The sequence below is a fragment of the Mastigoproctus giganteus genome, chromosome 13 (genome assembly GCF_048544385.1).
Source record: "Mastigoproctus giganteus isolate SK-2022 chromosome 13, ASM4854438v1, whole genome shotgun sequence".
Lineage (NCBI taxonomy): Eukaryota > Metazoa > Arthropoda > Arachnida > Uropygi > Thelyphonidae > Mastigoproctus > Mastigoproctus giganteus.
In genome coordinates, this window is record NC_143587.1 from 62,228,772 (window position 1) to 62,248,911 (window position 20,140).

Sequence of the window (20,140 nt, forward strand, 5' to 3'; positions counted from 1 at the left end):
ATAATCATGTGGATGCTGCATGTTCTTTAGTATATAAAGTTGACAGAGTTAAAAATTTTTAATGTGGCATTGGGTTTTAAATTAGGAGCAGGATACCACCCTACTTTTAGAACTTTTTCTTCCAATTTGACAGAAGAAAAAGCATATTTTTGTCAAGTAAAAACCATATTTTTTTTCACTATGACTGAATTATTCAAACAGAGGCTGACTAATTCAGTCATAGTGAGAAGAAAATCCAAAAATGTCGCTGACCTCTCCAATCGAGATTGACTCAATCTCATGGTTTTCAGTCCCGGGTCAATAAGATCATCAGAAAAGCCAGCAGCGGAAGTATTCAAGCTCAGTTGCTGTTTTCCAGATCATTTATGCAACTCATCTAAGTCATTTTGAAGCATGATGGCCTAGTTTTGATCGTTAGCCACCCTTTCTACCTTAACTACTTCCTAAATATAGTCAAACTTTTATTTGAGACATTTTGGAAGTGAAAAATTATCATGCGGAACCCGCCTGGTTCTGTGTGATCATTTTTGTAACTTTTTGGGCTCGATAGTTGCATAACACCTTATCAGCCTTGAGCTAGAACGGCGATCATTAAATGATCGCCGTTCTAGCCGAATTTTTTAAAGAAAGCATTCTCTTAGTTAGCATACAAGTTTTGCTTCAGCATGTCATCTCACAAAATGTAGTTTGAAATTGGTGCTTCTGCTGATGTGTGGTAGAGATGTGTGCTGTGAAAAGTAGTTTTTTTTTTTTTTTATGTTTAATTGTACAAAATGTATTTTTGTCTTGATTGTTATTACTATTATTACTGATGTAAAATGGTTTATTTCTTAGATTTTTATTATTTATTTGTTTATTCCTTTATTTGTTGAAAAAAATACATTAATATGTATGCAAATGTAAGTTTTGAATTTTGTGCTCCTAATGGTTCACTGAACTGGAAATGACTGTTAATTTCATGTTTATATTTTATGACTGTAATTTTTGCCTTTTCATTTTCAGTACTATTAATTTTTTTAAATAATGTGTAAAAGCAGATTTCTTAAAATATTAAAATATTTTATCAACAATTAAAAAAATTACAATAAGTACCAATCCATTAAGAAAGAAGAAACATTGGTATGCAGCAGTAATATTTAAAAAAAAAAACCAAAAACTTTTTCCAATAATAAAAAACAAAGTTGGTCATCTGTCAGGTGTTACATGACTGTGTAATAAACAGAAGCATTTCTGTGCCCTTGCTCCACTTTGTTTGCTTCAAAGGTTCAGGAACTGTCTCTACTACTTGTGTTCTACACAAAAGTGGTGCTTTCTTATGATGTTTGAATATCTATTTTATTTTAATAATATCAAGCATTTCTGAGCCCTGTTTGTCAGCCAGAGACATCCCTGAGAGAATAATATGTTTCTGAGGTTAGCTATTATATTTTATGTGAGGACTTGGCATTTCTATATCCTTTCCTCAATTACAGACAGCCGTAGACCATGAACAAGTTTTCATGTACATGAGCATTTTCATGCTCCCTTCCACAGAGAACAGAAGTGTTCACTTTGAAATATTAGCAAGATTTTTCAATTAAAAAAAGAGAAAGCCCTTTGTATCTGAGTGGTCAACCACAAGAATGCACCAGCACATGCTTCGGGTGGACTGTGGTTCAAGATCATATTACTGCTAAATACTGTTGGCTGCGTTCATTGCGATTAATTGTAAACTCCTCTGACAGAGTGGTTGTGCTGGAGTAAAAACATAATATTTTTTTCTTTTTTAAATTAAGGTGTTTTTTTGCTGATGCATATACACTGTATATACAGGGTGTGTCAGTTAAACGTTTCAGAATTTCTAAGAGGGGTAGGGTACACCCTGACAACTTGAAATCATATAGCAATGTGGGGTCGGAAATGCTTTCCTGAAGTGGTGTTGTACACAGAAGCACCATAAAGAAAAGAGACCGTAAGTGAGAAATCGTTTTAATAATACATGAAAAGAAGCAAAAGGTACATGGATTAAAGTAAGTGTTCGAAGTTTCTTCCACGGGCTACAATGCACGCCTCACATTTCCGACGCATGGACATCCGAACATTCTGGAATACTCCAGGCGAATTTCGAATTTCTTCGGCAGCTACTGCGATTCTTGCAACCAGCTCCTCAGCATTGTCAACAGGGGTGTCATAAACTAGCGATTTCATATGACCCCAGAAATAAAAATCAAGACATGATAGGTCGGGTGACCGAGCAGGCCAACGCACGGGACCACCACGTCCGATCCACTGTTGACCAAATGTGACATCCAGGTAGTTACAAACATCTCCGCTATAATGGGCAGGGGCTCCATCGTGTTGGAAACACATTGTGTGTTGCGTCGATGCAGAAATCTGTTCATCTCTCAAAAGTTGTGGCAATACTTGCTGCAGAAAGATCAAGTAGATAGGTCCGGTTAGACGACACGGTAACAGGTAAGGTCCGATGAGGTGATCTCCCATAATACCGGCCCATACATTGACCGAAAATCGAATCTGTGCTGCACGATGTCGTATTGCATGCGGGTTCTCGACCGCCCAGATATGGTCGTTATGCTTGTTGAAAATTCCTTCCCTTGTGAAGGATGCCTCATCGGAAAACAACACTTCAGCAGGAAAAAGGGGATTTGTAGCACATTTTCCAAGGTACCACTGTGCGAAAGCAATACAAGGTGCATAATCCTCCGGTTGCTGTGTCTGGACACGCTGCCTGGAGTATTCCAGAATGTTCGGATGTCCATGCGTCGGAGATGTGAGGCGTGCATTGTAGCCCGTGGAAGAAACTTCGAACACTTACTTTAATCCATGTACCTTTTGCTTCTTTTCATGTATTATTAAAACGATTTCTCACTTACGGTCACTTTTCTTTATGGTGCTTCTGTGTACAACACCGCTTCAGGAAAGCATTTCCGACCCCACATTGCTATATGATTTCGAGTTGTCAGGATGTACCCTACCCCTCTTAGAAGTTCTGAAACGTTTAACTGAAACACCCTGTATAAGCAAAGCTTATCTATATATATAAGCTTTTCTTTTTTGCATCATGCTACCAATGCTAATATTAAATTATCAGGGGGCACAGAAATCTATTCAGTGGGACCAACTGATAATATTTCCAGATGATAGACTTTGTTTGTACTTTACAGTAAGTACAAACAAGTACATAATCAAGTCACTTGGGGTGGTGGATTAGGCAAGCTCAGGATTTAGGAGAATATTTAATAATGGGAAAAATTCTTTGTTTATGTCAACACTAAAAGGAGAGGAATGAACCACACTGGTCCATTAGATATGAATAGCGTAACTATGGGTGATCCTGTTCAGGTTGCTGACAAACGGAATAAATATTTTGCATCTATATTCATGAATGAAGAAGTTTTAGAGGTGAGGATACCAAGAGTATACAAGTTATAAATGGGAATTAAATGATTTTGTGATAACTGAGAGGAGAGAATGGAAGAGAAATTGTTAGAGCTAAAAATTAATAAAGCACCTGAGGTTGGTGAATATATCCAATTATATTAGAGGGTCCAGAGGAAGTTCCTACAGATTGGAGGTATGCAAATGTTTCCTCTATTCACAAAAGGGGGTATCAGAGGGCAAAGTGAGTAATTACAGACCTGTTAGATTGACTTCTGTTCCAGAGAAAATAATAGAGTCAGTAGTTAAAGAAGTGATGCAAGATCATCTTTACAGGAATGCAATTATATGCCAATCACAACATGAGTGTTTTACGGGGAGTTTTTGTGACTAATCTAATTAGCCACTGTGGTGCAGTAACAAAGGAACTGAATGCAAAAAATACTTCTGACATGATATACTTATATTTCAGTAATGATACTGTTCTACATGAAAGACTACTATACAAATTGAAGCAGTGTGGCACTAGGGGCAAATTAAAGGAATGGGAAGTCTTACCAAGAAAGACTCCAGTTCTGCAAATTGCAGTATCTAAAAATTAAGTGACTGCAATAAGACTGAGTTGAAGTGTTTAAGGTTTTAAATGGACTGACTAAACTGAATGCTGATTTTGACATATATAAGAAGGCAAATTTAAATTGAAAATGGATGGCTGCGGGATTGATGTATGCAAATTTGCATTCAGCCACAGAGTAATAGATTGTTGGAACCAACTATTATCTGGTGCTGTAGAAGCAGATAGTTTGAATAAAGTTAAGGAAGGTTGAAAAAAATTTTTAGAAGGGAAAATAGATTTTTTTTTTTTTTTTTTTTGCTGCTGCTATATCGGTTTGCTTCCTTGTATCATTTTCTACTACTAATGCCATTCACACTAGTATTCACAAGAATAGTACTTGGGTAAGCAACTGATTGGATATGTGTTGTTGCTCTCATTGTAGATCAGCATCTCAGGCTATGCTGCCAGTATATTTATGTCTACACAAGTGCGTATGTTTACAGGTTGATTTGCATGTTCATTCACCATCTTTATCCATCCTGTGGAATAATGTAAAAAAAATTATAATAGCTCATAGGGTATGGGGTTGCTACTCCTGCTTAAAATTGTCTAACTACCCCCATTTGAAGAGGCCTTTTAAGAATTCTTCCAGGCTGAAATACCATTTGTACCTGAATATGCCAGAAGCTGTACTTGCTACCTGGGAGTCTAAAATGCTGATGGAACTGATATTCGGGTGACACTCAAGTCAAGTGGACCCAATTTCGGTGAAGTCCGGAAGGTCTGTGACAGCCAGATCCTCTGCTTGCATCTTCACAATGGTGGGACTGTTAGTAATCCTGGGTACAACCTCCATCACACCATGGTGGGTGAATCCTGGGTATAACCTCCATCACCCAGGTGTGAACCAATGTAAGCAGGGGTCGAGGTGTGGCGCCCACACCACATGGAGGAACGCTGCCCCTCTATGTTACCAGGTGGTAGATGACTCTCATCAACAGGTGAAATACCACCACTTTGCTTATTGGAAGTTTGAAGTGGTGAAACCCATGTTTAGTCTCTAGAGCTAAGTTCCGGTCAACCCTTCCCTCTCTTCCATCATGCAGTATGATTGATGACTTTTGAGGTTATGATGAACGTCGTGGCGAGATCCAATATTCTTTACATTTCAAGGGTACAGCTCTAAAATGGTGTTTGCAGGCCGGCCGCTAGTTAGTACACCGGACCGAACCTATTGGTAACTCTCTAGGAGGCTTCCAGATCAGCTAGTGTATAATCTTGCTACTTCTACCCTGCCAGATAGTGACTGGACGGAGTCCGAGTAGTGTGTATGCAGGGAGCATTGTCGAGGCCACGTTATGTCAGGGATCTGGGTATATTCTTACCACGTGTACACCATATCCAAAAATTTCATTACTTCATACAGCATATCCCACCCACTTTTTCTTATTATTGAATACACCATGAATTGTCAAACTAATAGAGCAAGCTTATCTGCGAAAAGATCTAAACCTCCCAAGCACTTCCTAATTCATATCACAAATATATGTGGTCTCAGTTCTAATCTCAACGATGTCCATTTCCACTTGCAGTCTGCCAAACCCCATATACTTTTTCTGACAGAATCTCAGTTATCAGTTGATTCAACTACCAGTCATCTCAGATGCCCAAATTATTCACTGTATGATTCCTTTTGCCTCATAGGTGGTACTTATGCATATGTCCGTTCTGATATTCCCTGTCAGAGACTTGGCAATTTGGAATCTCCTCTCTTTGATCTTCTCTGGCTTAAAATCTCTCTACCTCATTGTGTCAAATTGATCTGTTGTCTCTACCGTTCTCCCAACTCCACTAATCACTTAGAGCTCTTTGACTTCCTCTCTTTGCAACTTGACTTTCTACAGTACAACTTTCCTAACAGTGAGGTAATTTTCCTTGGTGATTTTAATGTTCACAACTCCAGCTGGCTTCCGTTTTCTAGTCACACCAACCCAGCAGGGGTCGAGATGCTGAGGCTTTTGCAATTACTAATGACCTAGCACAGATTGTTCATTTACCTACAAGAATACCGGACAATCCTAATCATATAGCCAATACGCTTGATCTTTTTCTCACAAACAACCCTTCTAAGTACACGGTCGAAGTGAGAGGTCCTTTAGGCACTTCAGATCACAACTTGGTGATTGTCTCTTCTCCAATGGAAACTTTATCTCACGGCTATTCCCAACCTCGTGTTGTTTGGCATTACAAGAATGCAAAATGGGATGACCTGCGAGACTTTTTTTCTTCTTTTCCTTAGTCGGATTACTGTTTCAAAACTTCTGATGTCACGTTTGCTCATATCGTGTCAGTGAAATTATTCTTGCAGCAATGGAATCCTTTATCCCACACTCCACTTTAAAATCTCGTCCTTTATCTAAACCTTGGTTTTCCAATAAATGTGCTAAGGCTGTTCAAGAGAAGAATGTTGCATATCGTAATTGGCTTGTTTCTAATTCTTCAGTTTCAACAATTGTAAATCGTAACAATTATTAATCAGTCCAAACTAGAGTTTGAACAGGCTAAGAGTAGAAAACTTGCTTCTTGCCCTAATGGTAGCCGAGCATTCTTGTCTCTTGCCAAAACTATTGGCCGCAACTTTTGCCCACCTCTGTCCAAACCAGATGGTTCTGTTGTCACTTCAGCCAAGGATAAAGCTTACCTGCTAGCATCCCATTTTTCTTCCAGCTCATGTATTAATGATCTTGGTAAAACACCTCCCACCATTCCCAACACCTCCATTCAATGCCTCCTGTGGTCTTCCGTCAAAAGGATATCAGAAGGATTTTGATGAATCTTTATGCTAAGAAAGCTCCAGGTCCTGATGGTATTTCTCCACTTGTTCTCAAAACCTGTGCTCCTGAACTTACTCCTATTCTTTGCCGCCTTTTTTCACTTTCTTATTCCAACGGTGTTTTTCCTTCTGCTTGGAAATTTGCTCATATCCAGCCAGTTCCTAAAAAGGGTGACAAATCCCTCCCATCCAATTATTGTCTTATTGCAATTACTTCTACTCTTTCTAAAGTAATGGAGAAATCAATTAACCGCCAACTCTTAAACTACCTAAAAACCTTTCGTCTGATCAACGATCACCAGTATGGATTCCGTCAGTGTTGATCCACTGGTGATATTCTGGCTTATGTTACCCATTTATGGACTAATTCAATGGAAAGGTTCGGTGAAACACAAGTAGTTGCTCTTCACATCTCAAAGGCTTTTGATCGTGTTTGGCATAAAGGTCTTCTAAACAAGCTTCCATCTTATGGTTTGCCAACTGTTTTTAGTAATTGGTTATCCAGTTTTCTCTCTGATCGCTCACTGAGGGTGATGATAGATGGCTCTCTGTCTTCTAACTTCTCCACTAATGCTGGTGTCCCCCAAGGTTCAGTTCTTTCCCCCACTCTTTTCCTCTTGTATATTAATGACCTTCTTCCATTGACTGGAAATCCTATCCATAGTTTTGCCGATGATAGCACATTGCATTCCACTTTCCATTTTGAGAAACCTTGTCCTGCTCAATCAGCTTCAACTTCTCATAAATCTGCTACCAATTCCTTAAATGCCAATCTTCAGGTAATTCTCCAGTGCGGCAAAGACAACTTAGTTGATTTCAACCCTTCTAAAACCCAGTCTTGTCTTATATCTCGCAAAAAGGATTCTTCTGCTCCTATGCTTATCTCTAGTGACACTCCGATTTCTAGGCAAAATGATATATCTCTTTTGGGGATTACCCTGACTTCTAATCTCTCTTGGCACAAGCACATTACAAATATTGCTTCCTCTGCATCTAAAAAACTTGGTTTTCTCTTTCGCTCTCAGCGTTACTTTTCTTCCAAACAGCTGCTCACTCTGTATAAATCGCAAATCCACCCTGCCATGGAATATTGTTCCCACATCTGGGGTGGTGCCCCCAAAACCTCTCTCAGGCTTCTTGATTCCATTCAGAAGAGGGCAGTTAGGTTAATTAATGATTCATCTCTAACAGAGTCTCTCCACTCGCTTTCTCATAGATGTGCTGTTTCTGCTGCATGCCTCTTTTACAAATACTTCCATGGGCACTGTTCTTCTGAATTGGCTTCTATAATTCCCGCTTTTTCCTTCAAAACAGTCCGAACACGTACCGCCACCAGCAAACATCCATTTACTGTCCAACTTCAAACCCACAGAACCAACTTTTCATCTTTCTAATTTATTTATTCAACTGCCGTTTGTTTTCTGGAACAACCTTCCTTTGTACGTATTTCCTGAAAATTACAATCTACAGAAGTTCAAGTCCAGTGTCAACAAATATCTTCTTTTGTCTTCTCAACCTCCAACCCAAGCACGGTACTAAGTACTATAGGTTCTAATACCTCTTGTGTTTGAGGTTCACATAAAAAATAAATAAAAATAAGTTACATATGGCAAAACCACCACTATGCTGTTATGGAGAATGGATATCAGTGCTAAGGTCATTAATAATTTTAATCGTATGAAAGATGGTAATATACACTTATAGAGATTATCAGTAAATTTATTAAGTGTTTTTGATTAATAAACTTCAATTTATTATAATATATAATAACCAATGTCAATATTTTGTTGTTTTATTAGCCAAAGAGAACATTCAGTTAACCAAAGTAAAATGTTGTTTGTTATTTGGTTTTTTGGAGCATTAGCAACTAAGGCCATATTGCTCCGGGGATATGCGGTGGTCATTTCCTGACCTTTCTGCATCCTCCGTATTTGGTGGTCACGGGCTCGAACCCCGGTCTAATCAAGAAGTGTGTGCTACGCACTGCTGCTCCTGCTCACCTGGCTACAGAGGCACCTGTAAAATGTTGTGAACAGGGCATTATCTGGATACATCCAAGTTCTTATGAGCTCCAATCCAAGGAATCATTATTATATTGAGATGAGCAATTTTGATGCATTTGTCTTATTTATTAAATCTCATTATTTAACTATTTAAGAGATTTTATTCTCTCAGCCATTTTACATAAAATCAGAGCAGTGCCACAATTTAATTCATTATTTAACTGTACAGAATAGAGTACACTGGTTATTCTGAATCGGGGGAAGGAAGAGTAAATGGTCACTTCACGCATGTTTCAAATGTATTGTTTATGGGAAAGGAAACATCTCAAAAAAAAAAAAAAAAGGTCTTATCTGATTGACTACAGGAATAATCATTGGAATAGGTTTCAGTATGTTTTTATTACAATCAAAATAAAACTAGATGTCATTTAAAGTAGAAACTTCAGTTTTTGGTCCCCTTTCCCTGCCTCCCCTGAATGCAGGGTTTTGCTATATGATAGCTACACCAAGGATGTCATTGTTGATATTTGGTCTCAGAGATGTGACAATTTTATAACATTTGTTAAGAGTAGCAGCATTATCTGAATAATTTAAGCTACTGCTAGTGTTGTTTTTATTAATAGATAGTTATGGGAATAAATATACATACACAATACTGGTAGAGTAATATATTTAATTTATATCCTTTTTCTCTTTATCAACAAATTGAGAAATAGTTAATATTATGCAATTGCATTGCACTAAAAGACTTGCCACTTATTTAGTGATTCTATATACGCTTTTATATATTTATTTTGCACATAAGATTAATAAGTATTTTCAATTAAACAGCTTTGTTTTTTTTGTTTTTTTCTAATTATTTAATTTCCAGTTATAATAATTTTGCGCATGTATGCTCCCTTACAGCTTTATTACAAACACTTCTAGATGCTTCTGCTTACTAAGATGTGGGTTCTTCACTGGCACAGCACCTATACATATGGCATAAAAAGAGATTGGAGATGTCATAAAGCATTTCATAAGCTAACTCTTTTCAGACCTGTTGGTATGAGATTAGATATCTGCATGGGCTTCCATTTTATTCTCAATGTATTTCTCTTTTAACATCTTGTTTGCATAAATGAGTGCACACCAAGGAGAATGCAAATACCTTCTAAACAGAAATACAACATTGAAGATAACATGTGATTACTCATAATAGCAGTATAAATGTTGAAGATATTTTTAATGAGGGAAATAATATTCCTATTTTAATTTTTAATTCCTTTTTAACAGAAATAGTTTTATGGAGAAATTAAAAAGGAATTAAAATTCCTTTTTAATTTCTGCATAAAACTATTTCCAATTCAAATTATAAGCAAAATCATTTAAATGTATTTGAAATAATTCAAAATGTTCTATTTTTGATTGTTTCAAAACATTTTATAACTATTACAGATGGTATTGCAGTTCAGCCTTTACCAGATAGCTGGGAAACACTTTCATATTTGAATATTTTGGCAGTTATGGCTTATTACAATAGAACAATAGGAATTGCTAGTTCCGTTCAAGTTTCTTTTTGAAAAATACCTTGCTTTTTTTTTATATATTATTTTACTTTATTTATTTATTGAATTTCAACATAATTATGGTTTTTCTGCATAATGTTGCTGTCCATATTATGCATTTTATGCTTCTTCAATTGCCTAAATGCATTTTGCATTTATGACTGGTAGGCTAACCTGAATGTTCTCTGTTTTCCTTTGCATTTTATAAGGGTGCAAAACATCAACAACTTGCTGGAGGCAAAATTATCTGTGAAGAACATAAAATGTGTTTCTGATAAAGTTGTAAAACAGCATAAAATATACAAGTGAATCTTTTGCTCCTTTCTTTGTTTTTATTTTTTGTTTTGCATGTTTAGAGCACACATTTGCTTTGTTTTCAGAACCTAAATTTACTTTGGATAATTCTCCATCACCACTGCCTCCTCCTTTACTGAAGAGGCGTTCCACTCTCTCCATGTTTACAGGCATTCAGAGAAGACAAGATGAAGATCCTTCTAAACTACTTCATAAGGCTTTACGGGAGAATCCTTATAATAAAGTAAGTACTTATATGCATAATTATATTGCATGAAGTACAGAGTTATTTATGATTATCTGTTATAATAAGAGTTTTTTTTTTTTTTTTAATTGCTAGAAACACAAAATTAACATGTGGTTCAGCTTTGTTGACTTCACAAAATTGTGCACTCTTAAAAGTGCAATTTCCACAAAAAAAAAAAATACATTAAATAATTATTTATTCTCAGTTTTTTCCTGTAAAAGGAATGATTATTATTTTTTATATCACTGTATGATAAAATCAATAAAACACTCTAATAAGATGAAATACTGTACTTTAATTTTATGTTCAAACAGTGGCACAAATTGTAAACCCCTGCTAATGATTACCATAACTTCACACCAATTAGTACAAATAAAAACCTTTTTACTCAAAAGTTAAGTGTCATATCTAACCTCAAGAAGTTAAGTTAGAGAAGAAAAAAAAAAAAAAAAAAAAAAAAGAAATGTTTGGCATAAAAACTACTAAACCCTTACTGGAATGTAAAGTAAATGCAAAGAAAAGAAAAGTATAATTAGGGCTAAGATTTGTGTGAAAGAGATTCAAGAAGCAAAGTGTTTTACATAATTTCGCATAGGAAGTTGCTGTACAACCTGGAGTGGATTAAAGGATGGACAAAGGATGGGAGGCTTAGAGTTGTTTAAATGGCTATTCTTCAGTGGCCAGGATTAAAGCAGAGTTTCTAAAGGTTCAGTGTTACCTCTTCTTTTAGATTTTCTTGAATCTAAAAGTTGAAATTTATAGATGATGTAAAAGTCAGGAGGATGATTAATGATACAAATCAGGCTGGTTTTCTGTGGAATGCTTTGGACAAGCTTCTTGGTTGGCCAGAGAAAGAGCAATTACATTTTAATGCTATCAAATGTAGGGCTCCACATTTTGGAAATAATAACCCATGAGTTATTTATACAGTTGGTAGTATTAAACTGCAGGGTGTAAATGAGGAAAGAGACTTTTGATACAGTCAGATATGAAATTTAGCATGCAATGAGACTGTGAAGAAAGCACACACTGATCAATGAATTCCCATACCTTTACATCTAGGGAGATAGTTATAGTTCCATTATACAAGTCATTGGCGAGACCACATTTGGAGGTCTCAATTAAGAAACTGAGCTTATTAAAAGGGTCTAAAGGAGACTATGCTTCTCGGAGGGGATTTGATTGAGGTGTATAAGGCACTATACACCCCAATCAACTGTTGAGGGAAACTAAGAGACTGGATCTCAGGAAATTAATGTTTGGTTAGTGTTTTTTACCACTGGAATAAACTGTCTTCCTTGATGGTTGAAGTTGAGTCCAGGGGCAATTGGATTGTTACCTTCAGGCTGTGGAAAGAAAAGAGTATAAGAGGGATACAGGAAGGTTGTAGAGACTTCCCTCATGCTGATTCAGAAATATTGATCATTGTCTCCTTTGATATTTATCAAAACTAAGAAACATCTTGGCAAAAACATAAAAAACTAGTATGAAAAAGGTGGAAAAATTTAGCTAATATTCTCAAAGCAGATGGAAATGCCAATGGGGTAATCAAAAATAACAAGGGTGAAGTTAAAGCAGAAGATAAGGATATTTTAGAAGTGTGGAGTAAATAATTCACTGAAAGTACTGAAGGCATCCCTGAACAACAAGAAAATATTGAAATGAGGAAAATTTTGGATGCTATATTATTGAAGTAAAAAGTCAGAAAATAGGAAGAGGCAGAAAGGTAACAGGTGTAGATGAAATTAGACCCGAAGTGCTGAAAACTGATGGGAAGACAGCATCGCAGGTTCAGAGGTTATTTTCTAAATAAACAATTTCAGAAAATTGAATCAAAGCACTAATTGTTCCAATATATAAAAAGGTAAATAAAGCTGAATATGGATATTACAGAGGAATTTTACTTCTTAGTGTACCATGTAAAATCTCTGCAAGTACAGTAGACTCTCGGGATAGATGGTAAAAAACAAATCCCAGATAATCGATTTCCCGGGTAATCCAAAAATACAAAAGTCCCCGACATATGTAAGAGATACGTTCCAGGACTTCTTACTTTGAGTTTTACTTAAAAAAAAAAAGGTAAAGTGCAGCCATTATCAACCCACTGCAGGATGGAAGCCTCCTCAACAATTAATGCTGAGGGAAATGGACCATAATCTACCACGCTGGTCCAGTGCAAGTTGGCAGATCGACCGTATTTAGCAGTCAGGGGCTTGAACCCCAGTCTACTCAAAGAGCGTGTGCCACTGCACTCCTGCTCCTGACCACTCGGCTATGGAGGTGGCTGCAGATTAACTTTGCTTTACTGAGAAGAGTTCTTAACCTGTGAATGGCCACAAATCTCCAGGGCTAATAAAGAGATTCCACACGTCTACATATCACAGTGTTTTAATTACTAAATTCGAATTTATGCCCTCTCAGGCAATTAATTCTGAGCAAGAGGAAGAATTTCATCAGCATTGAGCCTGCTCGAACCATTCAATGCCTTATACACTTCAATCAGATCACCTTGCAGGTGCCTAGTCTCCAGACACTGTAATTTGCAAAACCTAAGCCTTTCTTCGTAAGAGCAATATTATTATTGACAAATCTGAATTCTGCTCGATACTTGTTAATGTTTGGCCATTTTCATACATTTTACTAAAGCACATTTCTGGAGGTTACTGCCATTTAAACAATTTGCACCTTCCGGATTACTGGGCTTTTCTGTTCGTGCATCTAATTATAAGCGGATAGTAAACCTGATCTTATTGCATTTGCGATAATGCAGATAGCTCCATATCTTACTTGTGCATGCTATGATCGTCATTAATGATTGCTTATTTTATTTATTTATTAATTTTGTTTGTTTTAAATTTTACAATCCTAAAAAAAAAAAAATGTGAGTGAAAAAAATTTACGTAAATCCGTAGTTGCGTAAATCAGGGACTTACTGTATCAAAAAAATGTTCAGCAACCTGCGTAAAAAATATGGCGATAGATAAAAAACTAAAAAAAATTAGCATGCACTACTCGCGTGTCCAATACAGTTCTTCCCTTTATTTTTTGCGATTTCAATTTTAAGTCGATTTTTTTGAGCGATGGGTGTGAAGACGTGGGGATTGCAAGGTAAACTAATCTCCCAATGACGACTTATAATGCCGCTTCTCGCTTATTTACGACTTGAAAAATATCTGTTTATACCTATTCTAGTATTACTTGAATTTTTTGATTTCTTTAGGATTTCGTGATATTAAAAAAGCATATAACAAAGTATCAAAAAATGTGCTTTCCAAAGGTAAACTAATCTCCCAATGACGACTTATAATGCCGCTTCTCGCTTATTTACGACTTGAAAAATATCTGTTTATACCTATTCTAGTATTACTTGAATTTTTTGATTTCTTTAGGATTTCGTGATATTAAAAAAGCATATAACAAAGTATCGAAAAATGTGCTTTCCAAATTTTAGAACGCTATGCTATCATGAACAATCTTTTAAGGGGAATGAAAAGTCTGTATAAAAATGTTAAATGTGCAGCGAGTACTGAAAGAAATATTGGAAAATAATTTAAGGTTAAACTCTGTTAATACAAAAAAATTGAGATTACAGCCTAGTAGACATCTAGCTAAACTTGGTGTAAGGCAGGACTGTACCTCTTATAATTTTCTTGGACTCATTTAATGAAAGAATGTAACTTAACAAAGATTACTGTGAGTGATGTAAAAATTTATGATTTTATATGCAAATGATATTGTGCTATTAAAGAGGATTTTGCAAAATACTTTTAAGAATTTATGAATAAAACTGATATAGGTTGTGCACTATTTGGCATGAAAATTGGTTACACAAAAACAAAAGTTATGAAATTGGGAGATATAACGAAAAGTTAGAACATAGATTAAATAACCAAAAAGTGGAACAAGTTAGTAATTTTGTGTATCTAGAGAAAGTCTTTAATGAAGATGGATGATTAGACCATGTTCACTATAAATAAACAACAGAATATTTGTTTGTTAGTTATTCATTTGGAACAAAACAGAAATTAGCCAAGAGATAAAACTAGCTGTTTATATCAGTTAAGAAAAGGATCAAAAATTAGAATTTGAAGAAATGATAATTTTAAGAAAAATAAATGAAACTAACAGATGGAAGATACAGCAAGGGCATATTATAAATGATAAAATAAGAAAGAATCTTGTGGTAACAAATATCCAATTGAAGATAAGTGAAGAAAACTTCAATGAGTATGTACAAAGGATAAGGGAAGGGAGATTAGCTAAACAGATATTTGAAGAAAAAATGAATTGTATTACGTTCATTGGAAGACCACAAGGAAGATGGTCTGAGGGTGGCAAGCATTAGAGGCAAAGCTTGCCATTCAGTCCATGCACTGGACAATAGCAAGCATTAGAGGAAGATTTAAGATCTAATATGATATAAGAAAGCATGGAGTAAAATAGCAGCAGAAGGATAGTTTATGAGGATGATGAATGTATGCTATCACAGTGACCTGTACACCCACTAGGTACAAAAGATTTGGATGATAATGACAATGTACACTAACTGCTCTAATTTCACAGTTCAAAGTTCTAGTAACACACAGTTCCTACTAATCTAAAATAACTACAATATTATAGTATTATTTTTATTCAGTTTGAATATACTATTTATAATTCTGCAAAGTAAAGCTTGCATACAATGCTGTTTTTGCATCAAAAATTTCTGCTAGCAACAGTTATTTATAAAATCAAAGTAATTTTTGAAATAGTTGCTCGATTTAAAAACTACACCCAACTACTCAAAAAGCGTGACTGAAAACTACAAGGAAAAATGAAATTTAGAATAGAAATAAATGAAACAAAAAAATCACTAAAATGTACCAAAAACTCACTAGCTTTTCTGGAATTGAGAATAAGTGTGCTTGACTCTAATTTCATCCTCATTAATTAATTACAAATCTCAGAAACTGTTATTATTGGGTATGTGCAGAAGCAGTAATTTGTGGCACATGAGGAACTAGCACAGCTGTTCACTACAAATTGCCCACATTTGCCTCTGGTACCGTTCACATCAATGAACAACTGAATGCTAGACATTCTTCAGTGTAACTGCTGGATAACTTCATATGCTTGTTTAATTTCATCCTTTAATTGTTCAAGTGTGGTTTTCTGCTATACATTATATCCTCCAAGCAGTCCCATTAGCAGAAGTTAAATCATTAGTGGAGTTAAATCAGGTGAACATTGGGGATACTTAACAATTCCTTGTCGGCCTATCCACTAGTCTGTGAAAGTGAAATAATTATCAAGATAAGCTTTGACATTGTACAATACATTACCAATACATGGTAATGTATTGGTGTCCCATTCTGTTGGTTTCAAACCACTTCATCACGATACAACTCAAAAATGTGAAAAAAAAACAATACATTAAGCATGTAGAGATACATATCACAAGAAATTCCTTCAAAAAACTGTGGTTTGACAATTCTCTGGATGAGACACCACACCAGACTAACTTCTGAAAAATTCGTTGCCTGGCCTACATGATTTTTGAATTATCAGGGGATCAATATACACAATTATATATAAGTTCACTGTACCACAGAGATTGAACATTGCCTCGTCAAGCCTAACAAATCTTCCCTGAAAGTTTTGCATCTTCGTCCATCTTCACTTAACCCTAACCCAGACATATGTAGGACCTTTGAAATTCCACACGACCTTTAGCAATGTCCTGCTCTTTGTCTACTTGATCCACACAGTTGAAATTTTCAATAACTTTGCCAAAAGAAATACCAGCAATCTTTGTTAGTTATTGCACAAAAAAAAAAATAAAAACCTTGGACAAAGTTAAGCTTAGTCTCAATAATTATATGCAGAATTTAAAATTAGTGTGCACCTCTTGCATCCAATCACTGTAGCATGCGCACTAAATGGCAGAACCTTCAGTAATTATATTCTCTCATTTTGCATCATGGAAGAGTCTGTTTAGCATCAAATGGTTGAAGTGTGCATGGTATAATATGTTTGAAGTGCTGAGAAGTGTTTTATTTTCAAAAGATAATTATATTTGTTTTTAATATAAAAAAATTTATTTTTTTACAGTTTGAACAGTTTACAGAAAAGATTGAAAATAAAGGTGCCATTAGAAAGTTTGCAGTTCTTATTATTTCTTTCTAATTTTTAAAGTTATAAATGGGTTAACTTTTTACCCCATAAGTCAGCATGTTTGAAAAATAAAATTAGTGGCACACCTGGTTACAGGTTAAAACTGTTCACAAAACTCGAGTTAATGATTGGGGATTATCTTCATTCATATTGTGGCAATCTTGACACATAAGGTTTCCACTTAGCTCTTTGAGAATCTAGTGTAGGTTTTCTGTGCTAATTCTAGTCTCACAAATGGCTTGCTTACAGATTTTTGTATTGATTGTGCAAATTGCTGCAACATCATATGACAATTTCCCTCTACTGTATGAATAAAGTCTCCTAGAGCTTTGTTTGCACAAATCTTGCACAGCATCATGCGTCTCGGATTTATCACGAATTCTTGAAATTGTTCTTTGTGAAGGTTGTGAAATTCACACCTCCACTGTCTCTGAACTTCATCTCATTCTTGGATTCGCAGTACCATATTAAAAGTACTTTGCATTGTTTGAATGTCAAACATCCAGCCACCATATGATTGTTTTGCATTGTGGGTAACATTTATGTTTTGTTTTAACAACTAATGCTATTTTTTATCAGCAAAACATACTAATCAAAGGTGAAAAAATTTAAGTTCAACTATAAATAAGTGGTTAAATATTTATGATGAAAATGTGTATAAATCTTTCTGAGATCCACTGTACTAACATAGCATATATTATGTTCCTTTTCTGATTTGTGTTTAACCTGAGTGAATGTGGACCTTAGAATAATTTCTGAATTTCCTTCAAAGTGTAATTAAAATTATAAAAAATATAAATTCTACTGTAAAAGCAAATGTCTCTGCATTATAAGTTATTGTTTTAAAACAATTCCAAGTTCCATTTTGTGTGGCAAGAAAATTATAATTCACATTTTGCCTTTACAGTAGAATTTATACTTTTATTATTTCCATTAGGCTTTGAAAGAAATTCAGAACTATTCTAAGGTCCACAATTACTCAGGACAGGAACATATTCAGTTCACAGTTTTAAGACTGTATTTTTGCTCAGCTCACCTAATAGTAATCACAACTGCAACTACCTATTTAAAATTTAATTCAGCTTCATCTTTCTTAAAATTATGTTGAACTTAGCAACAGTTGTAGACAGAATAAGTTTAAAAATATTAAATATTCTCTTTATATAAATGTAATATAATAATTTAATCTATTTAACAGTATCACCAAAAATATAATCCCAATCTTGTGGATGATGATCAGCAAGAATTAGCTGCACAACTACGAGCCCGGCACCTACGAGCAAGGAGACTTACACTGGCCGCAATGAATAGTGTTGTGTCCACTAACAGAAGGCCTTCTGAAGATGATATAAAACCTGCCAATGGGGAACCTTCTCAACGAGGAACTTGGCATGCTGGTGAGCCACTTGAAAATAACACAACAAACTACTTCCTGGAACGAGCCCAATTAAGGCGCTCTAAAAGTAGAGATCCAGCTATCACACATTCAGTGAGTACTGATTCACCAACTAGCCCTACATCAAGATCCAAGCTAGAAAGACAACGTGCTTTCTCACAGAGTATTGACGAAGAGGGTTCATCATCACTTCCTGGGATTTTAGAAGGAATTGATGAAGAAAACAGTCCTGAAAATGATGACAAAGACAGTAACAATGAAGCAAATAATACAGAGGGTGTTAAAAAGAAACTTATGCTTGAGATAAATGAGAATGCGGAAACAGAACAAGCTGATACTGCGGTGTGAAATGGCCCTAACTTGTGTGAATAAGCCTTTTGTACAGAAAATATTTAGCAAGTTTATTATGTTATATAAAAGTGAGAGAGAACTATTTTGTATCTTGCACTGACAGAAAATATGTAAAAATGTAAACTTAAAATCATGCTGCATCCTGAATTCTCTTAGATTTTAACCCAACTATCATTTTTAATAGTAAGTACTATTCATTTGGAGCATAGGCTATTCATATTTTCTCCAAAAAGGATGTAATTTTTCTCTTTTCCCCCCTGAATTCCATACACTTGTAACATAAGTATTGATTTCTGTAAATAGAATGAACTATGTTCTTTTGAACTTAGTATATATACAGAGAAAATCTTCATTTACTTGATGCAGTTTTGAATATTTTGTTGACACATCTTACTCCAAATACAGTCATTAAACTGTAAATATATGTCTGTAAAGATGGAATAACAATGAAATCTGAAAAAGTTTTGTGCAGAAATTTTTTTTTCTACTCATGAAAAATAAGAGATACAATATTAATCATTGTGAATATTTGTTGATTTGACATTATTATAACAATAATCATAAAAAAACCCTTAAATTATCAGAACTACATTTGCTCAGTTTTATACTGGTTGGCAGTAGCATAACTTTTGCTGGTATTTTGCATTGCAGAAATTAAATGTTTTTAAATTTAATTTGGGATTACTATGTATATTTAGTAATAAGACTCTCACCAGCAATTAGAGCTGAGTTGGGCATTTGTCACCCCATACTGCAGTGATCTCAAAGGGAATGAGTGTACAATGACATCATTGGTTGTCAGGGACATTCCTATGATATGTGGCACCCGGGTGCCAATTGAAATTTGACGGCCCCTTTAAAATTTTCTTCATATATGTATTTAAGTTTCAGATGCTCCTTGAAAGTTGGCATATGGATGAAGTGCACCCCTTGCACCCTGGGACGGCTCACCACTGTTGGTTGCCTTGGCATTGCACTACAAATGAAATAGCACCCCTCTTTCGAGAGGTGCTCTTTCATTATATTAAGTATTATTACCTTATATAGTTTTGTAAAGCACGTACAGGCTGTTATGAGATTGTTGAGAAAAAGAGTACAGTATATGGTCTTTTAATGCTTTGCATTATTTTAGCAATGACTAATTTAATTAAATTTAAGCTGTAAAAACAGTTCTTATAAGAATTTTAAAATGAATGCATATGTTACACTTAAATACACAGACAAAGTGATTGTCTCCAAGTTAAGTAAATAAAAAAAAAAAAAGAAGGAAAACACTATTAAACTACCAAACTAGAATAGCATGCTAATAATCTTAATTGTTATCAGCATATTGATTTAATAGCATATATTTTTTCTTCAAATTATACTTGATAATCCACCTA

General features: G+C 35.1%; 1 protein-coding gene across 4 annotated transcripts in view; it reads left to right on the forward strand.

Moving 5' to 3' along the window:
• LOC150076113 (Na(+)/H(+) exchanger beta-like) overlaps positions 1 to 19,146 on the forward strand; it is a 493,086-nt gene extending 473,940 nt beyond the window's left edge. For all 4 annotated transcript variants that reach the window (XM_090387862.1, XM_090387861.1, XM_090387863.1 and 1 more), the window contains 2 exons: positions 10,698 to 10,855; positions 18,210 to 19,146. In XM_090387862.1, the coding sequence (XP_090243988.1) occupies positions 10,698 to 10,855; positions 18,210 to 18,755 (704 nt within the window). In that variant the 3' untranslated portion in view covers positions 18,756 to 19,146. The remainder of the gene's footprint in view (positions 1 to 10,697; positions 10,856 to 18,209) is intronic.
• Positions 19,147 to 20,140: the final 994 nt, after the last annotated feature.